Raw genomic sequence first — 15,527 nt, 5'->3', positions numbered from 1 at the left:
CCCTGTGAGGCAACCAGCTGTGGTGTTACCTCCCAACCACATACCACCCCAGCATGATTGCTCATATTTGTTAAATACATGTCTGGTAAGAGCAACTGCTCACAAGTGGGATTATTACAAACTGGGTCACAAAAGAAATGATGTGCAAGAGTAGAAATCAACAAACTGCAGCACCCTCTCTTACTGATTTCAAAACACTTAGCTGGAAAACACAACAGCCTGAGATTTATTACTTTATTCATTTAGATCCAATCAGCATTTTAGGTATGGCCCTCTCTGTGTGCTTGCCTGCCTTTGGCTTGAAATGATATAACATCACATAAATCAATCCTTGAGGGGTGTCACTATCAGGTTCGGGGGAATCACAGCATAATACCTTTTCCTGCCAAATATAAAGTACAGTGGCTCTACCCACTTACTTTAAATACCAGTGAAACACAACACAACAACACACAAGTGTGTAAGAGTGTAAATGTGTAAACCCACTGGAGGACTTGGCGGGAACGGCAATGGTCAGGGTGGGGCGACCAACCCTCTTGGTCTCCACCTGTTCGAACAAACCGCAGCAAAAGTGCCCCCTGGGCTACCCCCAGGGAAGATAAAACATGAGTGCCCTCTAGGTTGGCCTTCAATTAGAGAAAATGTGATGAGGTGCTTTCTAGAGTGCCCTTCTAGTGGAGAAAATATGATGAGGTACCCTCTAGGCTGTGTCCTCTGGGATGATCTTCCAGTGGAGAAAACATGATGAGGTGCTATCTAGGGCGCCCTTCCATTGGAGAAAACATGATGAGGTGCCCTCTACGGTGCCCTTCCAATGGAGAAAACATGATGAGGTGCCATCTAGGGTGCCCTTCCAATGGAGAAAACACAATGAGGTGCCATCTAGGGTGCCCTACCAGTGGAGAAAACATGATGAGGTGCCCTCTAGGGTGCCCTTCCAATGGAGAAAACATGATGAGGTGCCCTCTACGGTGCCCTACCAGTGAAGAAAACATGATGAGGTGCCCTCTAGGGTGCCCTTCCAATGGAGAAAACATGATGAGGTGCCATCTAGGGTGTCCTTCCAGTGGAGAAAACATGATGAGGTGCCCTCTAGGGTGCCCTTCAAGTGAAAAAAGCACAATGAAGTGCCCTCTAGGGTGACCTTCTAGTAGAGAAAACCTGATGAGGTGCCCTCTAGGGTGCCCTTCTAGTAGAGAAAACCTGATGAGGTGCCCTCTAGGGTGCCCTTTCAGTGGCAAAAACATGATAAGGTGCCTTCAGGGTGGTCTAAAAATTGAAAAAGCATGATGAAGTGCCATATAGGCTACCCTACCAGTGCCCTATTTATTTTTTTCAACCCTGCCCAGCCTGTTTCTACCACTGTGTGAACGTGTCTCTATACCTGAGTGTCTACCTGTGAAAATCATTAATGACAAAATGTTTGAAACAATTTATGACTGGTTTAATTACCTTGCAACCACTGCACAGCCTAGGGCAAGAGTCCTTGTTTATTCCACAGTGGTACAATACTCCACACACACACATACCATGCACAATCTATAGAGATGCTCAAAGAGCCGCAACATCCCTTGTGTGATTACCAGCATAACTGTATGCTGGCTGACACTGTCAGTCATGACTGCTCCAGGGTCTGTATGTTATTTAAACACGGAGGAGATTAAGGAAAAGAGGATAATGAATAACAATTTATGATGAGAAACAAGAAATTTGACCTTGTTTTGAAGCTGCTTGTACGTGAAAGGTTCATGTCCGTTCAATTCCGATACAAATAGGTTGTCATCCTTGTGTCGACATGTTCATTCATTCAGACTTGTTACAATGAAGGTGTGAAATGGCAGTGTTTCAGTCATGTTGTGAAATCAACTTAAACCCCTATTATACAAACACACACACACACACACACACACACACCTATATGCACACATTTCCACACCCGTCTTTCTCAGCCACTGTCTCTCTTCAAGTGGATTCATGCAAATGTCATCATGTCAAAAATACTGCAGACATTTGCACCATGCCACATGAATGTTTCTGTGTGTGTTATTTCAGCCATACAGCTGGAGATTTGATGTATGCATTATCATGTTCATCATCTAAAACATTGGAATGAATGAAATACACACAAATGCATGCATGCTGGCTGTGCAGTCAGTCATCAGAGCAGAATACCTTCAACTTATCTTATTACTCCCCTAACAACATTTACAGTCAGACACATGTCACACAGCAGCTGTGCCGTCCTGTAACATGTCACAAAGCAGACTGTTCTTATTTACTCCACCATATGACAGAAACCGAGTAGGATGTCAGGTCAAGGAGTATACAGAGTAACAAAGCCAAACAAACACAGGACTTTGAACCTGGAGACAGGGGTCTGTGTCCCGAAAAAACCCCAAACAAAAGTCCACAAGTTATCTTTGGACACATCACTTCATCATGCCACTTCATGTCATCACATTCCACTAATTATGTTACATAACATGACATCATGTTATGTTAAGTGACCTTATTTGCCAGTAGGGGCACTAATTTGTAAGATATTATATAAACTATGTGTATTATATTTTTTACGAGATACCAAAAGAGCCATTCTAAGAGGATATGTTGCACAAAGTTGCACTTGAACACACCACAAAGGTTACAATCAGCGGCACGTACATTCTGTGCCTGTATGAAAGGAAATAACTCTCCATACCAGCAGACGGCAGCAGTCTGGATTCTTCATTCAAAAAGGCAAAACCAGACAACCATCATGACACTAGTTAGCCAGTTAGCACATGGACAACATAATCCCATGTTGAAAAGCAAAGAATATTTACCATGTGCTAGCGAACAATAACAAAAACGACCATGAATCGTTTCTGCTAAATAGGTTCATGGTTAAAATGGATAACATCCAGCAAAGGGCTGCAAGCTGGAAGATTAAGAGTAACATATAATCTAAAGCTATGTAAGACATGCAATCCACTAATAGTCTGAGAGGAAGTGAGGCAGACCTACATCTTTAAAGCCACTATGTGTATATTTTCTAATTTCAGTTGTATCAAAAACAAAGCAGACAAGAAAGCACACAGTATGCTCGTGCCCAACACCCCCATGGACACACACATGAATGAAGTGAAAGCTGCAAAGACTTCACCAGGACTGTCTCATATCTCTACAAAGAATAACCCATGTCATTAAAATAATTTGAAAGACATATCACATACAATCAAAGCAGAGGTCATTGAGTTTAAGTACACCACTTAGAGAGTGAACACACAAAGGAACTTTTATTTTGACATTTACTGCTACTAGTTCATGACAAACAGTCATTAAGAGCACATCCAGGTAATTGAGGACAAAGGCTTCAAAACAGAGGAGCACTTTGGCCTCCCTCATAGACAGGCAGGAATTTATGATTAATTGCAAGTCTGTCTTCTACTGGTAGATTCTTGTCCCCTTTTCCCTCTCTTCCTCTCTGCCTCACTCTATCTTTGTGTCTTTTTTTCTCTGCCTTTCTTCTCCTTTCAGAGACACTGGCAACTCCAGCAGTGTCAAAAGAGATAAGATTAAAAACAAATATGCTTTTTAAGCCTATGGTTAGGCTCAGCTCCAGGAGTTATTGAAAAATTATGTGAACTTTTCTGATGGTGTGAGGCCAAATTATGCTCAAATTCCTAAGTGAATCCTGAAATTCGGTTAAGGATTTTGCCTCTGGTGTGCCACCCCAAGATTTTTAGTGGACCCCTCTGGCCACCCCTATGACACATTTCTGGTGGCACCACTGAAAGTACCTCATGTGGAGAGAGGATGCTCTCAATGAAGAGTTTTAATTTTGAGTGGATTCATGTTCAGTAGCTTAGAACAAAATCTTATCAATGACATGCAGTTACAAAAAACTGAGAATGAAAATGTCACTATCCTACCTTATCTTTCTGAGTATAAAAACTATGGTATATAAATGCAGCCATATATCATCTTCCTTGAAACAGAATAAATATGCACTAACTGTTTTTTGAGCAGCTAAGGAGGCAGAGCAGGTTGATGGAAGATTGGCGGTTCGATACCCGGCTCCTCTAGTCCGCATGTCAAAGCATCTTTGAGCAATATACTGAACCCACAATTGCTACTAAGAGCTGTGCCATCCTAGTGCATGTAATGATTACCTCCTGATGAGCAGATTGGCACCTTGCAAATTTTGCAAACAGTGTGTGAAAGTGTGTGTGAATGGGTGAATGTAGCATGTAGTGTAAAGCCCATTGAGTGGATAGAAAGGTGCCATGTGGTAAGTCCATTTACCATTTACAAATGATAACAGACTTGTTTTACAGTGCAAAGTTCTGGCACAGATCAAGGAAAACATTTCTTGGAAACATTCATCTGCTACTTTACATATTTTTGAATAATGTAAAATGTCAATTTCATGGCTTTGTCTCAGCAGAGACCAACAACAGGAAAATGTTTGATCTCAAAAGTTTGCATCACAGTCAAACAGTATTATACTGCCTAGAAAGTACATTTTTTTATGTACACTTAGGCCAAGAAGTAATCACAAGTTTTCCGAAAATGGGAAGGTTGTGCAGCTTTGATGTAAACAGTTCAGGAGATTGAAACAATTCAGTACTGACTGTTATATTGTGCCATGGAAAATTAATATGATTAAAATGTCATGTGCCACTTAATGGAGACGTTAATGACAGGCGAGCACAAAACTTCAGTATGCGCATATTCCAGCAATGGTACCCAAAATGGTTTTAATAACATGCTTGACACACTTTTTGTCGTATATTAATATCAGTTATTCCCCGTTTGTTTATGAAACACAGAGATAAAGGCTCTCTGTAGTCGCAGTCAAAGAAGAGACGGGCAGCTCTCTATGAATATAATCATACAAGAGTAAAACCAACACAGTAATTGGAGAGGACCCAGCGGTGACCCAACATCAGTTATATTACAGACTTCAAAGAGCTGGAGGAAGATGTTAAGAGATCTTGCGAGAGATGTTAAGAGAAAAGGGCAATTTTCGCCGATCATTTCAAGCGTGCCCAATCTGATGAAGAGGAGAGTCAGTCAAGTGTGAATACGTCTGGTCTGAAGTACAACAGCTGCCCTTGTCTGTTGGAGTGCCATCAGACAGGGATCTGACCTCAAGTTGACGTAAGGCCGTCAACTGCGGTCATGAGGCCACGGGTTCAGATCCTAAGGTACTCACGGCTGAAAAATGGAACATGACAATATTTTTAATGTGTTCTTTAAAAACCCTCTGACAGGCTTTTGGAAGGACTGATGGAGTGAGCCACAAAGATGATTGTGGGAATTTATATCTCCTCCATCAGCTATGTACATCCAGGTCAAGGGTAAAAAACATCCATAGAAATGAGTCACATGCACCTTTTTTTCTTTTTAAGTTTCTGACAAAATCCAAATAACTGGTGTGATCTGTTTCAATTTCAACATGTCCTCATACCTAAACAACAGCATAGGTAATTTGCCAAAGACTCCCAAAATATATGACATGTATGCCCATTGTACCAGTGATGGGCACACATAGTAAGGGTCTCAGTTTTAAACAAGTGGTTAACATTGTAAAACAGTCATAATAATCCACCAAAACTGCTTGGTTAGGCTGAGAAAAAAGATCATGGTTTGTGTTAAAATAAGTATGTTTATTACCTAACTTATAAAACATACTAAACTCAAGTCACATATGTGCATAATTTACTGAAGTTACGTACGTAAATGAAAATAATTAACGTTGCCCTTGGTTTCACAAAGCACTAAAAAAACAGTCTCCTGGGTTAAAGTCCTGTGTTTGTTTGACCCATCCATCCACCCAAACTGCCTCCCTACATGGACTTGATCGCTTTCTAATTTTAACTACATCTTTTTTGCTCCCATCCAAATTATTACAGCCATTAGAGGTTGCCACCTAACAATAAATGAAAATATGAAAAAGACAGTTTTGGTTTTTTGTGTGTGTGTGTTAAAGTAAGAATTCAATGTTTTGGGAATTTTGCCAAGAGCACTATGAGAAGACTGATACTTCTCTCATGTGTATCCATTGGATATAAGGCTACAGAGCCAGGATGCAGTTAACTTGGCTTCGCAAAAATAAACAGGGGTTAGCCTAGCACTTCCCACAGGCAACAAAATCTGTCAACAAGCACCACCAAAGCTCACTAATTGATATGAAAGATCTTACATATATTGCTGTAACCCTCAAGAAGTCATTGTGCCAACCCCATGAAACCACAGTGCTGTTTTTACACTTCCTTGTTTGTACAGATTAAACATACAACAAATAACATGTTACAACCCTTTTCACACCTGAAAGTCTGAACCAAGGTCTGCATTTTTGTTACACTGTATACATTTAATCTGGTTAGTTTTGGTTTCATACTGCAATTATGCAAGTGCACTAAAGAACCATACATGACACACCTATGCCCTGGTGTCATCACCTACTTAAGCTGTGTCTCCCTATCCCTAACATTGACCGGTTTGTAGACGGGCTCTCCTGTCCTCTCGTATCCCCTCTCTCTCATCCTCTTGGAAAGTAATTGAGAAGAGTCAGAATTTTTTCGAGGTTTTTTTTCCAGCTGACTCTTTATAAATTCATCTTCTCCACTCCCCATGTGCTACCACAGTTCATTTGGTTATGCTGTGTTGTTCATGGATAAACTGAAACCTACACTGCACATTTACTACAATTTGCTCTGCTCATGAGCACCTGTCTGCTCTGAGCCCAGCCACCATCACTCTCTCTGTCACTACACAACATACAAACACACTACACACTGAGGAGCTACACTACTCTTATCACATTGTGGTAGCCTGCCAAAACTTCCTGTAATTGGTCCAAACGTTGAATCCATCTAAAATCTGTTATCACACCAGAAATGAACCAAACCATGTTTCAGTTTGATCTGGACAGAGACTGCCCCTTTTCATCGGACCAAGGCTCGGTTGTTTGGTTTGGACCGTTGTCTGTGGGAGGCTTCACACCTGCAATTTTGGATCGGACCAAGCTGATAAGTCCAAAAGTCTGGAGCAAACAAGGTAGGTGTGAAAGGGCCCTAGAGTGCTTGTAGGCAACTTTTGTTACCTTTGGACGGAGTAGGGCTCCCTTTCTTTCCAGTCTTCACTAAGCTAAGCTGCTGCCGGCTTCATATTGAACAGACAGATAAAAGAGTTGCACTGATCTTCACATCTAACTCTGAGCAAGAAGTGAATAAGCCTATTTCCTTAAATGTCAAAGTATTGCTTTATGTATGTATGAATGGAAATCCGTACTAGATAATAGGGGAAAAAGAGAGACACAAAGTTAGTTATCAACAAGCCAAACACATTCTTCTTTCACTCACCTTGCTGCAGTATTTTGCCAAAGTACTTGTTGTGGCTGGTGCAGTTCCACCGGCGGTACCTGAACTGGTACTGGCACTCCCTGACACCCAGCCTGGCTCCTTTGGCCACCTCACTGACAATCTCTGGCTGAGTTTGGCACAGCTCAGCCTGCTTCCCCGCTAGGCGCTTTGCCTTCCTGCAAATGCTGTTGGGGTCCATCACCAGCGGACTGCCCACCGCCCTGGAAGAATTTAAAGAATGTTATATGAGAGCAGAGAACAATATCTCAGTAACATTATAACAATAGAATAGTTCCCAATTTTCTTTTTGGTGAGCAACACCTGTTAACTTAATCACACAGTATACAATGTGGCCGCACTCATCAGCAGCCACAAACCAAATGCAAGTTAAGTTTTTTCTGTGGCTGCTGAGCCTGCCAACTCTACCCACCACTTCTCGGCTGCGGCGACAATGTGCTTCTTGAATAGGCACGTGGGAGACAACAGGGCACCGAGTTTCCCAGAGACATCTCAGCTCTGACGTCAGATTCACAAGTCTGTATTTTGCTATTGGACTGCACTTGAGAAAACTGTGTGGTCCTCACAGAGTTGGAAGTGAAACAGTTGGAAGTCTCTTAACAGACAGGCCGTTTACTGTTGATCTTAATGCTAAGTTGATTTTGGTAAACCAGAAGGCAGACTCTGTAGATTTCCTGACGATACAGCCTCTCTGGAGATTCTGTAGCAGTTAAGAGCTTCACCGCTTAAACCACACATATCCCTCGAATCAGTGCAGCTAAAACAATTCCCAGATTAAACCCATTGAGATGAAAAATGTACATATTATATTACTAAAGAGAGAACAAAAAATGAATGTTTAAACCTGTAAATCAAGCATGCCTCATGTAGTTTAAATATTTAAAACATTAAAATACATATACATACATTTTGTATTTGATGAATGCAGACCCTGGACCTTCTCAATAGCTTTGACAGATGAGTGTATATAATAAAGATAAATAGTTTATTCTAACTCTTAATGGGAAAGAGGGGCTTGGCTCTAGCACTTAGAGGCACTGCCAGCATCTGTGGCCACTTCAGTGGCATAACAGGAAAGTGGCTTTATGAGATGACTTTATTTCCATTCTTTTCCTCCTCTCCTTGCCTCAGCTGTCCTCTACTCATCCCCTCTATGCTGTTCACTTTATTCCTGTTCTCACATCCCCCGCTTTCGTTTACTCAATCGCTTTCTGCAAGTCTTCTCCACAGTTGCCCTTAGCTCACAGAATTGCTCCATAACTTCAAGTTTCACCATGACATAGGTGTCAGGAGGGGTATGAATGACACAAAGAGGGAGTGCAAAAGACTGAGAGTGAGCAAAAGACTACCTCATAGGTTTTCATTCAGCTTTGTCTCTGTTAATCACACCGCCTGATATCATTCATCTGCCTCGAGAGTTTGTTTTAAGAAGCAGAACAAACACTCGCCAATCCCCTCTCCTGGCGGTCTGATACCAAGCAAGACATTTGCACACCCACACACATGTATGCACAATCATCCTTGCATACTCAGTCTCTGTGTTTTGGAAGTTTAACAAAAAAAAACAAAAAAAAAAAACATTGATTTTTATTTTATAAAAAAGCTATTCATATGACAGACTAACATGTCAACACGTGATTGAATGAAAGCACAATTCACAGGAAATCTGGTGTCAGCTTTTTAGCCAAAAACATCATGGAAAGGAAGATCCAGAGGCAAACTGCACACACCAGGACTTAAACATGTGATAATGGCAGGCAGCATGGATTACAGTTATGGTTTCTTTGTAATCCATTCCAATAATTCAACTTGTCCAAAGATTAAGGGGAGTAAATGTATCTAATCCTACAGTGTAAGCTCTGATATCTGGTGTTTAATGTGGAAATTATAGTAAAAGATCATAAGTGCATTGGCACATAAGCATACATGCGCTGTCTACACAGATACACTCCTGGGACACCCACTGCTGCATTCCTTCTATGATTATTGAGAGTGTATTGACAACATCGCTATGGAGACAATGCTGTATTTGCAATACAGGTGTTCTGTGTGTACAATGTGTGTGAGAATATGTGTGTTCTCCTCAAGTGTGTGCGTGTGGGAGCTACACAGATAATGAAATCATACAGACAGTCTGTATGTGTTAATTAGCAGGTACAGGTACAATACTTAGCAACGCACACTCCCTCTCAACAACCTCTCATTATATACCCACTGCAATCAGACTGCACGTGTGTGTTTGTGTGTGAGAGAGACAGACAGACAGAGAGAAAGAGAGATACATGCAAGTGTATTCCTATACAGTATGTGTAGATTTTTATGGATGTGAGAAAAATAATTTGTGTTTGTCTGTATGTTTGCCTGTGTGCGCGTGTGCACATGCACGTGCCAGGGGCAGCACTGGGAAGCCAGCTCTGTCAGCAGCTCACAATAGCTAGCCTGGTTTTTACAATGGGAGGTGTAGAGTTGTAAAACGAGTGAATGTACTAGATGAAGTTTGGATGGTGTCCTGGAAGCAAAAGACAGAGACAATTAGAGTGCTTTGACAATGAAAAAAATTCCTTATGATCTCTTTTCGCACAAAAGTAAGTACTGCAAAGAGAACCGGGAAAACAGATTTCTCCTGGTAGAGGATCAAATGGACAGTAGTTACAACAGTAGTTATAAATTCTTATTGTTTTGTGCACTTATGCACTTTGTGATGAATATGGTAATCTGCATGACCTTTGTTTTAAATGTGTCACCCTGAGTGGTGAGTCTACCGGTGATACATACATTACACTTTTTTGCTTTCAATTTCTTCAGGTTCCATGTTTGACACTGGGACTGAGGATAAATCCTGGAGATTACTACAGTACTGTGTAGTACTGGTATGTAGAAGATCTGGACTCAGGCAAATGTGGTATGGATCTGGGATCTGTCTTACATCTGTGTAAGCAGCATCTTCTCTCTTTCTTCTCTACCTGTACATTCTCTCAACAGGTCATAAAAAATAAACACAATAAATTCACATGCTGCCATCTGCTTTATCATGCAATTTAACTAATTCCAACACTACCTTCCAAAGACCGAGCAACTGCACAACAGTTGCAAGGGGATACTGGAAGCACACAATCGGTCAGAGCAGAGAAATGAGCAATAGCAGGACTTTAATTGATTTGAGGCTAATTGCATAGCTGACTTTTATTAAAGTTAGGCGACAGGCTGCTGTGAGTTTCAACAATTAAGACAGATATCAAAGTAAGTATTTGCAGGTGAGACCCTTTCTGACACAGTAGGATGAAATCATCCCTTAATTTTAGTTCAAGGCCTATTTGATAATCCCTACTGGAGTGTCTTCAGTATAAGTTTAGAAACAGGGCATGATGGGAGGAGAATGGGAATGCGGTCTGAATCGGAAAGTGAAGTGAACTGAGGTGGAAAAGCGCATTGCCGGTGATATACCCAAAAATGGGGTGCAATAATTGGATAATAGGATGACTGTAAGCGGCCTGCATTCTTGCCCTTGTTTGGAGATTAGTACATAAAAGTGTGCATCCCTGTGAGGTTGAAGAAGATATGTGAACAAAAAAACAACAGATATGTTGCATTGTAAGATAAGGAGCTCAATCAATTACAGAGGTCTAGGAATGAAGTCAGTACATTCCGGTCATTTTGTTCCTTATTTCAAATGACCTGAAAAGCTGATAAGCAAAAATCCACCTAAAATGGGTTGTTAGGATATCTTATAAACTAATTATCTAACAAATGCTCATGATAGGCTGTTTCTTGTAGCTGTTATAGTAACATCTATAGAATAACTAACTTACATTACATCTGAACTTGCTCTTAACCACTGCATTTGCAGAAATTCTCCAATAAACATATATAGGCTAAGTGATTCATTGAAATTACATGAGTTAGTCTTATTTTTTATGAAATCAACTTTAATTTCTGGCGCTGTTTGCTGCTTGACCGCCCCATCAATACAGGTGCATGCCTCCCTGGAGTGCAGCAAGCCGGAGTTGGACAGCAGTTGAAAGGTTGCTTTTGAAAGGCTAATCGCCATCAAATATGGATTGAAGCAGAATATTTCATTAGCTAAAAGCATGTTGTAAATTTTGGAAATGATTACACCTATTTTCTTAAATCAATTTTGACTTTTGAAACATGCTCTTGAATTATTAGAAATGTTTGGCATCCTCTGGAATCCTCCATCAGCTTTGCCGATGACACGGCGCTATACTAGCTTAAAAATACATTTGACGTTTGTAGATGTAGTAGCTTAATCTGTAGGTGGCTAGCTAAGCACTTTTGTGTTTATGTCTGGGGTATTTATTTAGTTTGGGAAACCCCACTATCTCTAGAAGCTCAAGTTGGCTGGCGCACTCTACAGGGACCAGAAAATGCATCTGTTGCAAGGTTGTTACTTTGGTTCGACCTACTTGCTGGAGTAGTAAACTAGGTTCCCTTGCATATAGGAGTCTAGTGATGTGACTGATTGCTTTCCGGTTATTAGTCAGACCCCATGTATTTCCATGGAAATGGAGACTACAGTTAAAAATGTTTTCTTTTACCTTGAGAGCCAACTGCCCCTCAACACCATATATTTTGATTATATATTTTACTTTGTTGGTAATAGTTGTATAATCACAACATTACACAAGACAGTGTGCTTTAACTTCATTTGTAGCACTTCAGTGACGCTTGCAGACCTCGGTGCAAAGGCCTCGGTTCTGACCACATCACCGTCATGCCACGAATGGGGTTACGTAACACCCTCTCATGTAATATTGCTAAAATCCAAAAAGTGCGTGTGGAAGGTGCGACAAAAAGCAGAATTGCTTTAGGGCAGCTTGAAAAGGTTTAAGTGCAGAACATGTCATTCATGCATGTCATATGCAGTATTGTCTACACTCTGTTTTGGTTTTAATGGAGCAGTATAGGACAGAATCGGGCACTGACGTAACATTCTTTGCATCTTGTACTGTATACGATATACAACTGTTGGCTTGACCCAGATCCTACTAGGAACATGTTTGTCTCCTGGTCTGTGGCCCTATGCAGCCACAAGATAAGATAAAAAAATATTATCTACCGCATCATATAAAGATGAAAAAGACTCTTAAAGCTCTAATACCCAATGGAGTGTTTCAAGTGGATGCATACATATACACAAATGCAGTTTGTGCATAACATCTTACATCTATGGCACACACACACACGCGCATTTATCCAAGCAAACGCATTCGCTACTGTGCAGGCATGCACAGAGATAAAAGCATGTGTACACTTGGAGAAGGAACTACAAAGCCAGACAGTAATCAGATCCTCTTCATGCAAAGTGCCACTGTCATTTATGATAACTCTTGAACAGATAACTCAGTGCAGAACACCGTCTAGAACTTGGAGTCATTGATTTTATCAAGGGCTTTAAGGAAACACTGTCTCGCATAAATAGGTTTTCATGATGATGAAGCCCCAAAACAGAGATGGCGGGTTATACAGTGCCAGATAAAACAAGACAAAGCAATATAAAATACCCAAATCTAAAGCACTGATAGCAGTGCTGCTCCCATCTGTGACAGGTTGACAGCTGCTCCAAACCTTTATCTTGTGGTTTCTTGAATTGCTTTAACATTCTAAATAAGCTTGTATTAGTGATGTGCTTTTCACATTTGTTTCTGTTTTTCATATTGTGGCTGTATATTAGCAGGGAAAGACTGAGGTGTCTTAGAAATAGATGCCTTATTCAGTGTTTTCTGAGCCTAGAGGTGGGTCAGAAAGAGATTAAACATTGGTGCTCAGAGCGACCTCAGGTTTCATTAAGGATCTCACGGCACCATAGATAAAGTGCTGTACTGTACGGGGCCTTTCTTTTTTTTTCACTCCGCCCACGAATGAGTGAATTTCATCCCTCCTTAATCCCTCAAGTATGCTGGAGATGAAGACAGTCACGACAAGCGCTAGTCTGAGACGCCAGAGTGAGAGAGGCAAAGAAAAAGGGTCAGAGAGAGACAGCTAAAGAGAGGGTGTCTGGACATCGACAGAGATGGTGGAGGGTTTCAGCGCAAGATGAGAATGAGATAAAGCAGTGATAAAGTGATATGGAAATGGAGATAAAAATGAAACACAAGTAAAATTTGGCCATTATCCAAACTGAAGAAGGTGGAAAATGTATGTGAACAAATCCAGCACTTTTCCAGCATTCCTGCGAGGACAGTGTGAGAGGGTCTGTGTGTCCTCACTAATTGCTTCCCTCTTTTCCTGACCCTGCTGTCTGGAGCGCGTTGATCACTCTCAAACATGTTTGATCATGTTGTTTTTTGCTGATGTAAAACAAGACTGAGAATAATGAAGTTTGCCTCAATAAAACGTTTCAGCACTCATAACTTATAATGCACACACTCTAAATAGTAGCAATAAAGTGTGACCGAGAGGAAACCAACACCACCAAACCAATTTCACAAAAGAAAAACATTCACAAGTTTGTTCTGTTGTAACAGCTTGGTACAGTGGCACACCCAACAGCACTGACAGCCAAAAGATACAAATTGTCAAAGAATGGATATATTCAGATGAAAAGTACGGGGAAAGGTGCACGGATGTTTGTGGGGCTCAGAAATATCTATCAATCTCATGGAGAGCAGAGCTGGAATGCCGTGTTGGTATGAAGGCTGGTGTTTTCTGGGCACATGGGCATCTGAAGTATGGCTGAGAGGAGAAGCAGACATCATACGTGGAACTGATTAAAGGCAAATTCAGCTTGGAATAGCTCTATTAACTAATGGCGAGTAAACAGTAGCTGTGACATATTAGCTACTGTATCAGAGATACTGCTGATGCCTTTGTCAGTGATGTCTTTCAGAGAGTGGCACAAATATTTTTAAAAGCAATATTTATTTCCTTATAATTTCCAGGCATTGGTAAAGACAAACTAAGTATTAATGGCTTGAAAAGTACACTGACTTCTACGAGCCTTTCTATTTTAATCAGTGAAACACTTATAGCCCTGGTTTAGCAACCAGGAAAGTCACAGACCAATTGCATGCATTAAATCAACTCACATGATGCAGGATGTTCTCATGCACCATTCGCATGTATACCGACAAAAAGTAATGCATCCCAATTTACATATAACCCACATAATCATGAGCCAGTAATTCATGTATAACCCACCTAATTGGGAAGGTTGAGATCACGTTTATCCCTGTGACAGTCTGGTGACCTGTCTAGGGTGTACCCCGCCTCAAGCCCAGTGTAAGCTGGGATAGACTCCAGCCTCCTCGCGACCCCCAAAAGGATAAGCGGCTACAGGAAATGAATGAATGAATGAATGAGATCACATGACCAATGCGATGACAACATTGTTGAAGGAAGTGGAATAAAGACCAATAGTCAGCATAAGGAAGCAGGTTGGGGTGGTGAGTGGGTCAAACAACTCAGGACTTTCCCCCAGGAGACTGGTGTTCAAGACTGTGGGAAACCAAGTGAATTTCGGGTTATCTTAAGGTACGTTGTCACCATGTTTCTTTTCCTAAACCTAACCTATGTAACTTTACTTGCCTAAACCTAAAGACGACCAACCGTGTTTTTTTTCCAAACCTAAGGTAACTTCCTTGCCTAAACCTAACCTACGTAACATTATGTTAAGTAGATATCATTCAAGGGCCCCTACTTTGTTAGTTATCATACCAGCTATTGTATATGCATTTTCATAAGACATCACACAAACCATTGTATATGGAAACATTGCGTGATGCTACTCAGCCAATCAAATCTTTGCTTTCTGATAGGCATTACAATTGACTTGGGTCGATGCGATACACACACGTGTGATGAAACAAGAGTTGGCGAAATAAGAGACTCAGAGAAAAGTATTGGCTTGTTCTAAAGAAAAAAATAGGGGAGACAGCAAGTCACAGTTTTAAATCAAGAATGGACAGACTCTTACATGTTTGTTCTTCCCACAGGCAGTTCAAAACCAGTATGTCTCATCATATGTTCCAAGACTGTGGCGATTATAATAGACTAAGCACAGAGCATCTTTGGAGCAAACATACCCACTGAAATCTGAACTAAGGGCACAGAAAATGAAATATTTTATATAGCACTGAATCACTGAACTGGATTATAGTGCAAGTTAGATGTGGGGGGTGGGGGGGGGGGGGCCCACATTTT

At 41.0% G+C, this 15,527-nt stretch overlaps 1 protein-coding gene across 1 annotated transcript in view; it reads right to left on the bottom strand.

Annotated features, from left to right (window-relative positions):
- wnt6b (wingless-type MMTV integration site family, member 6b) overlaps window positions 1-15,527 on the bottom strand; it is a 32,885-nt gene that overhangs the window by 11,469 nt on the left and 5,889 nt on the right. Inside the window, exon 2 of the mRNA XM_050048995.1 lies at window positions 7,350-7,570. Within this exon, the coding sequence (XP_049904952.1) occupies window positions 7,350-7,570 (221 nt within the window). The remainder of the gene's footprint in view (window positions 1-7,349; window positions 7,571-15,527) is intronic.

This window comes from Epinephelus moara, chromosome 7 (genome assembly GCF_006386435.1).
Source record: "Epinephelus moara isolate mb chromosome 7, YSFRI_EMoa_1.0, whole genome shotgun sequence".
Classification (NCBI taxonomy): Eukaryota; Metazoa; Chordata; class Actinopteri; order Perciformes; family Serranidae; genus Epinephelus; species Epinephelus moara.
This window is presented reverse-complemented; position numbering and strand designations above follow the sequence as displayed.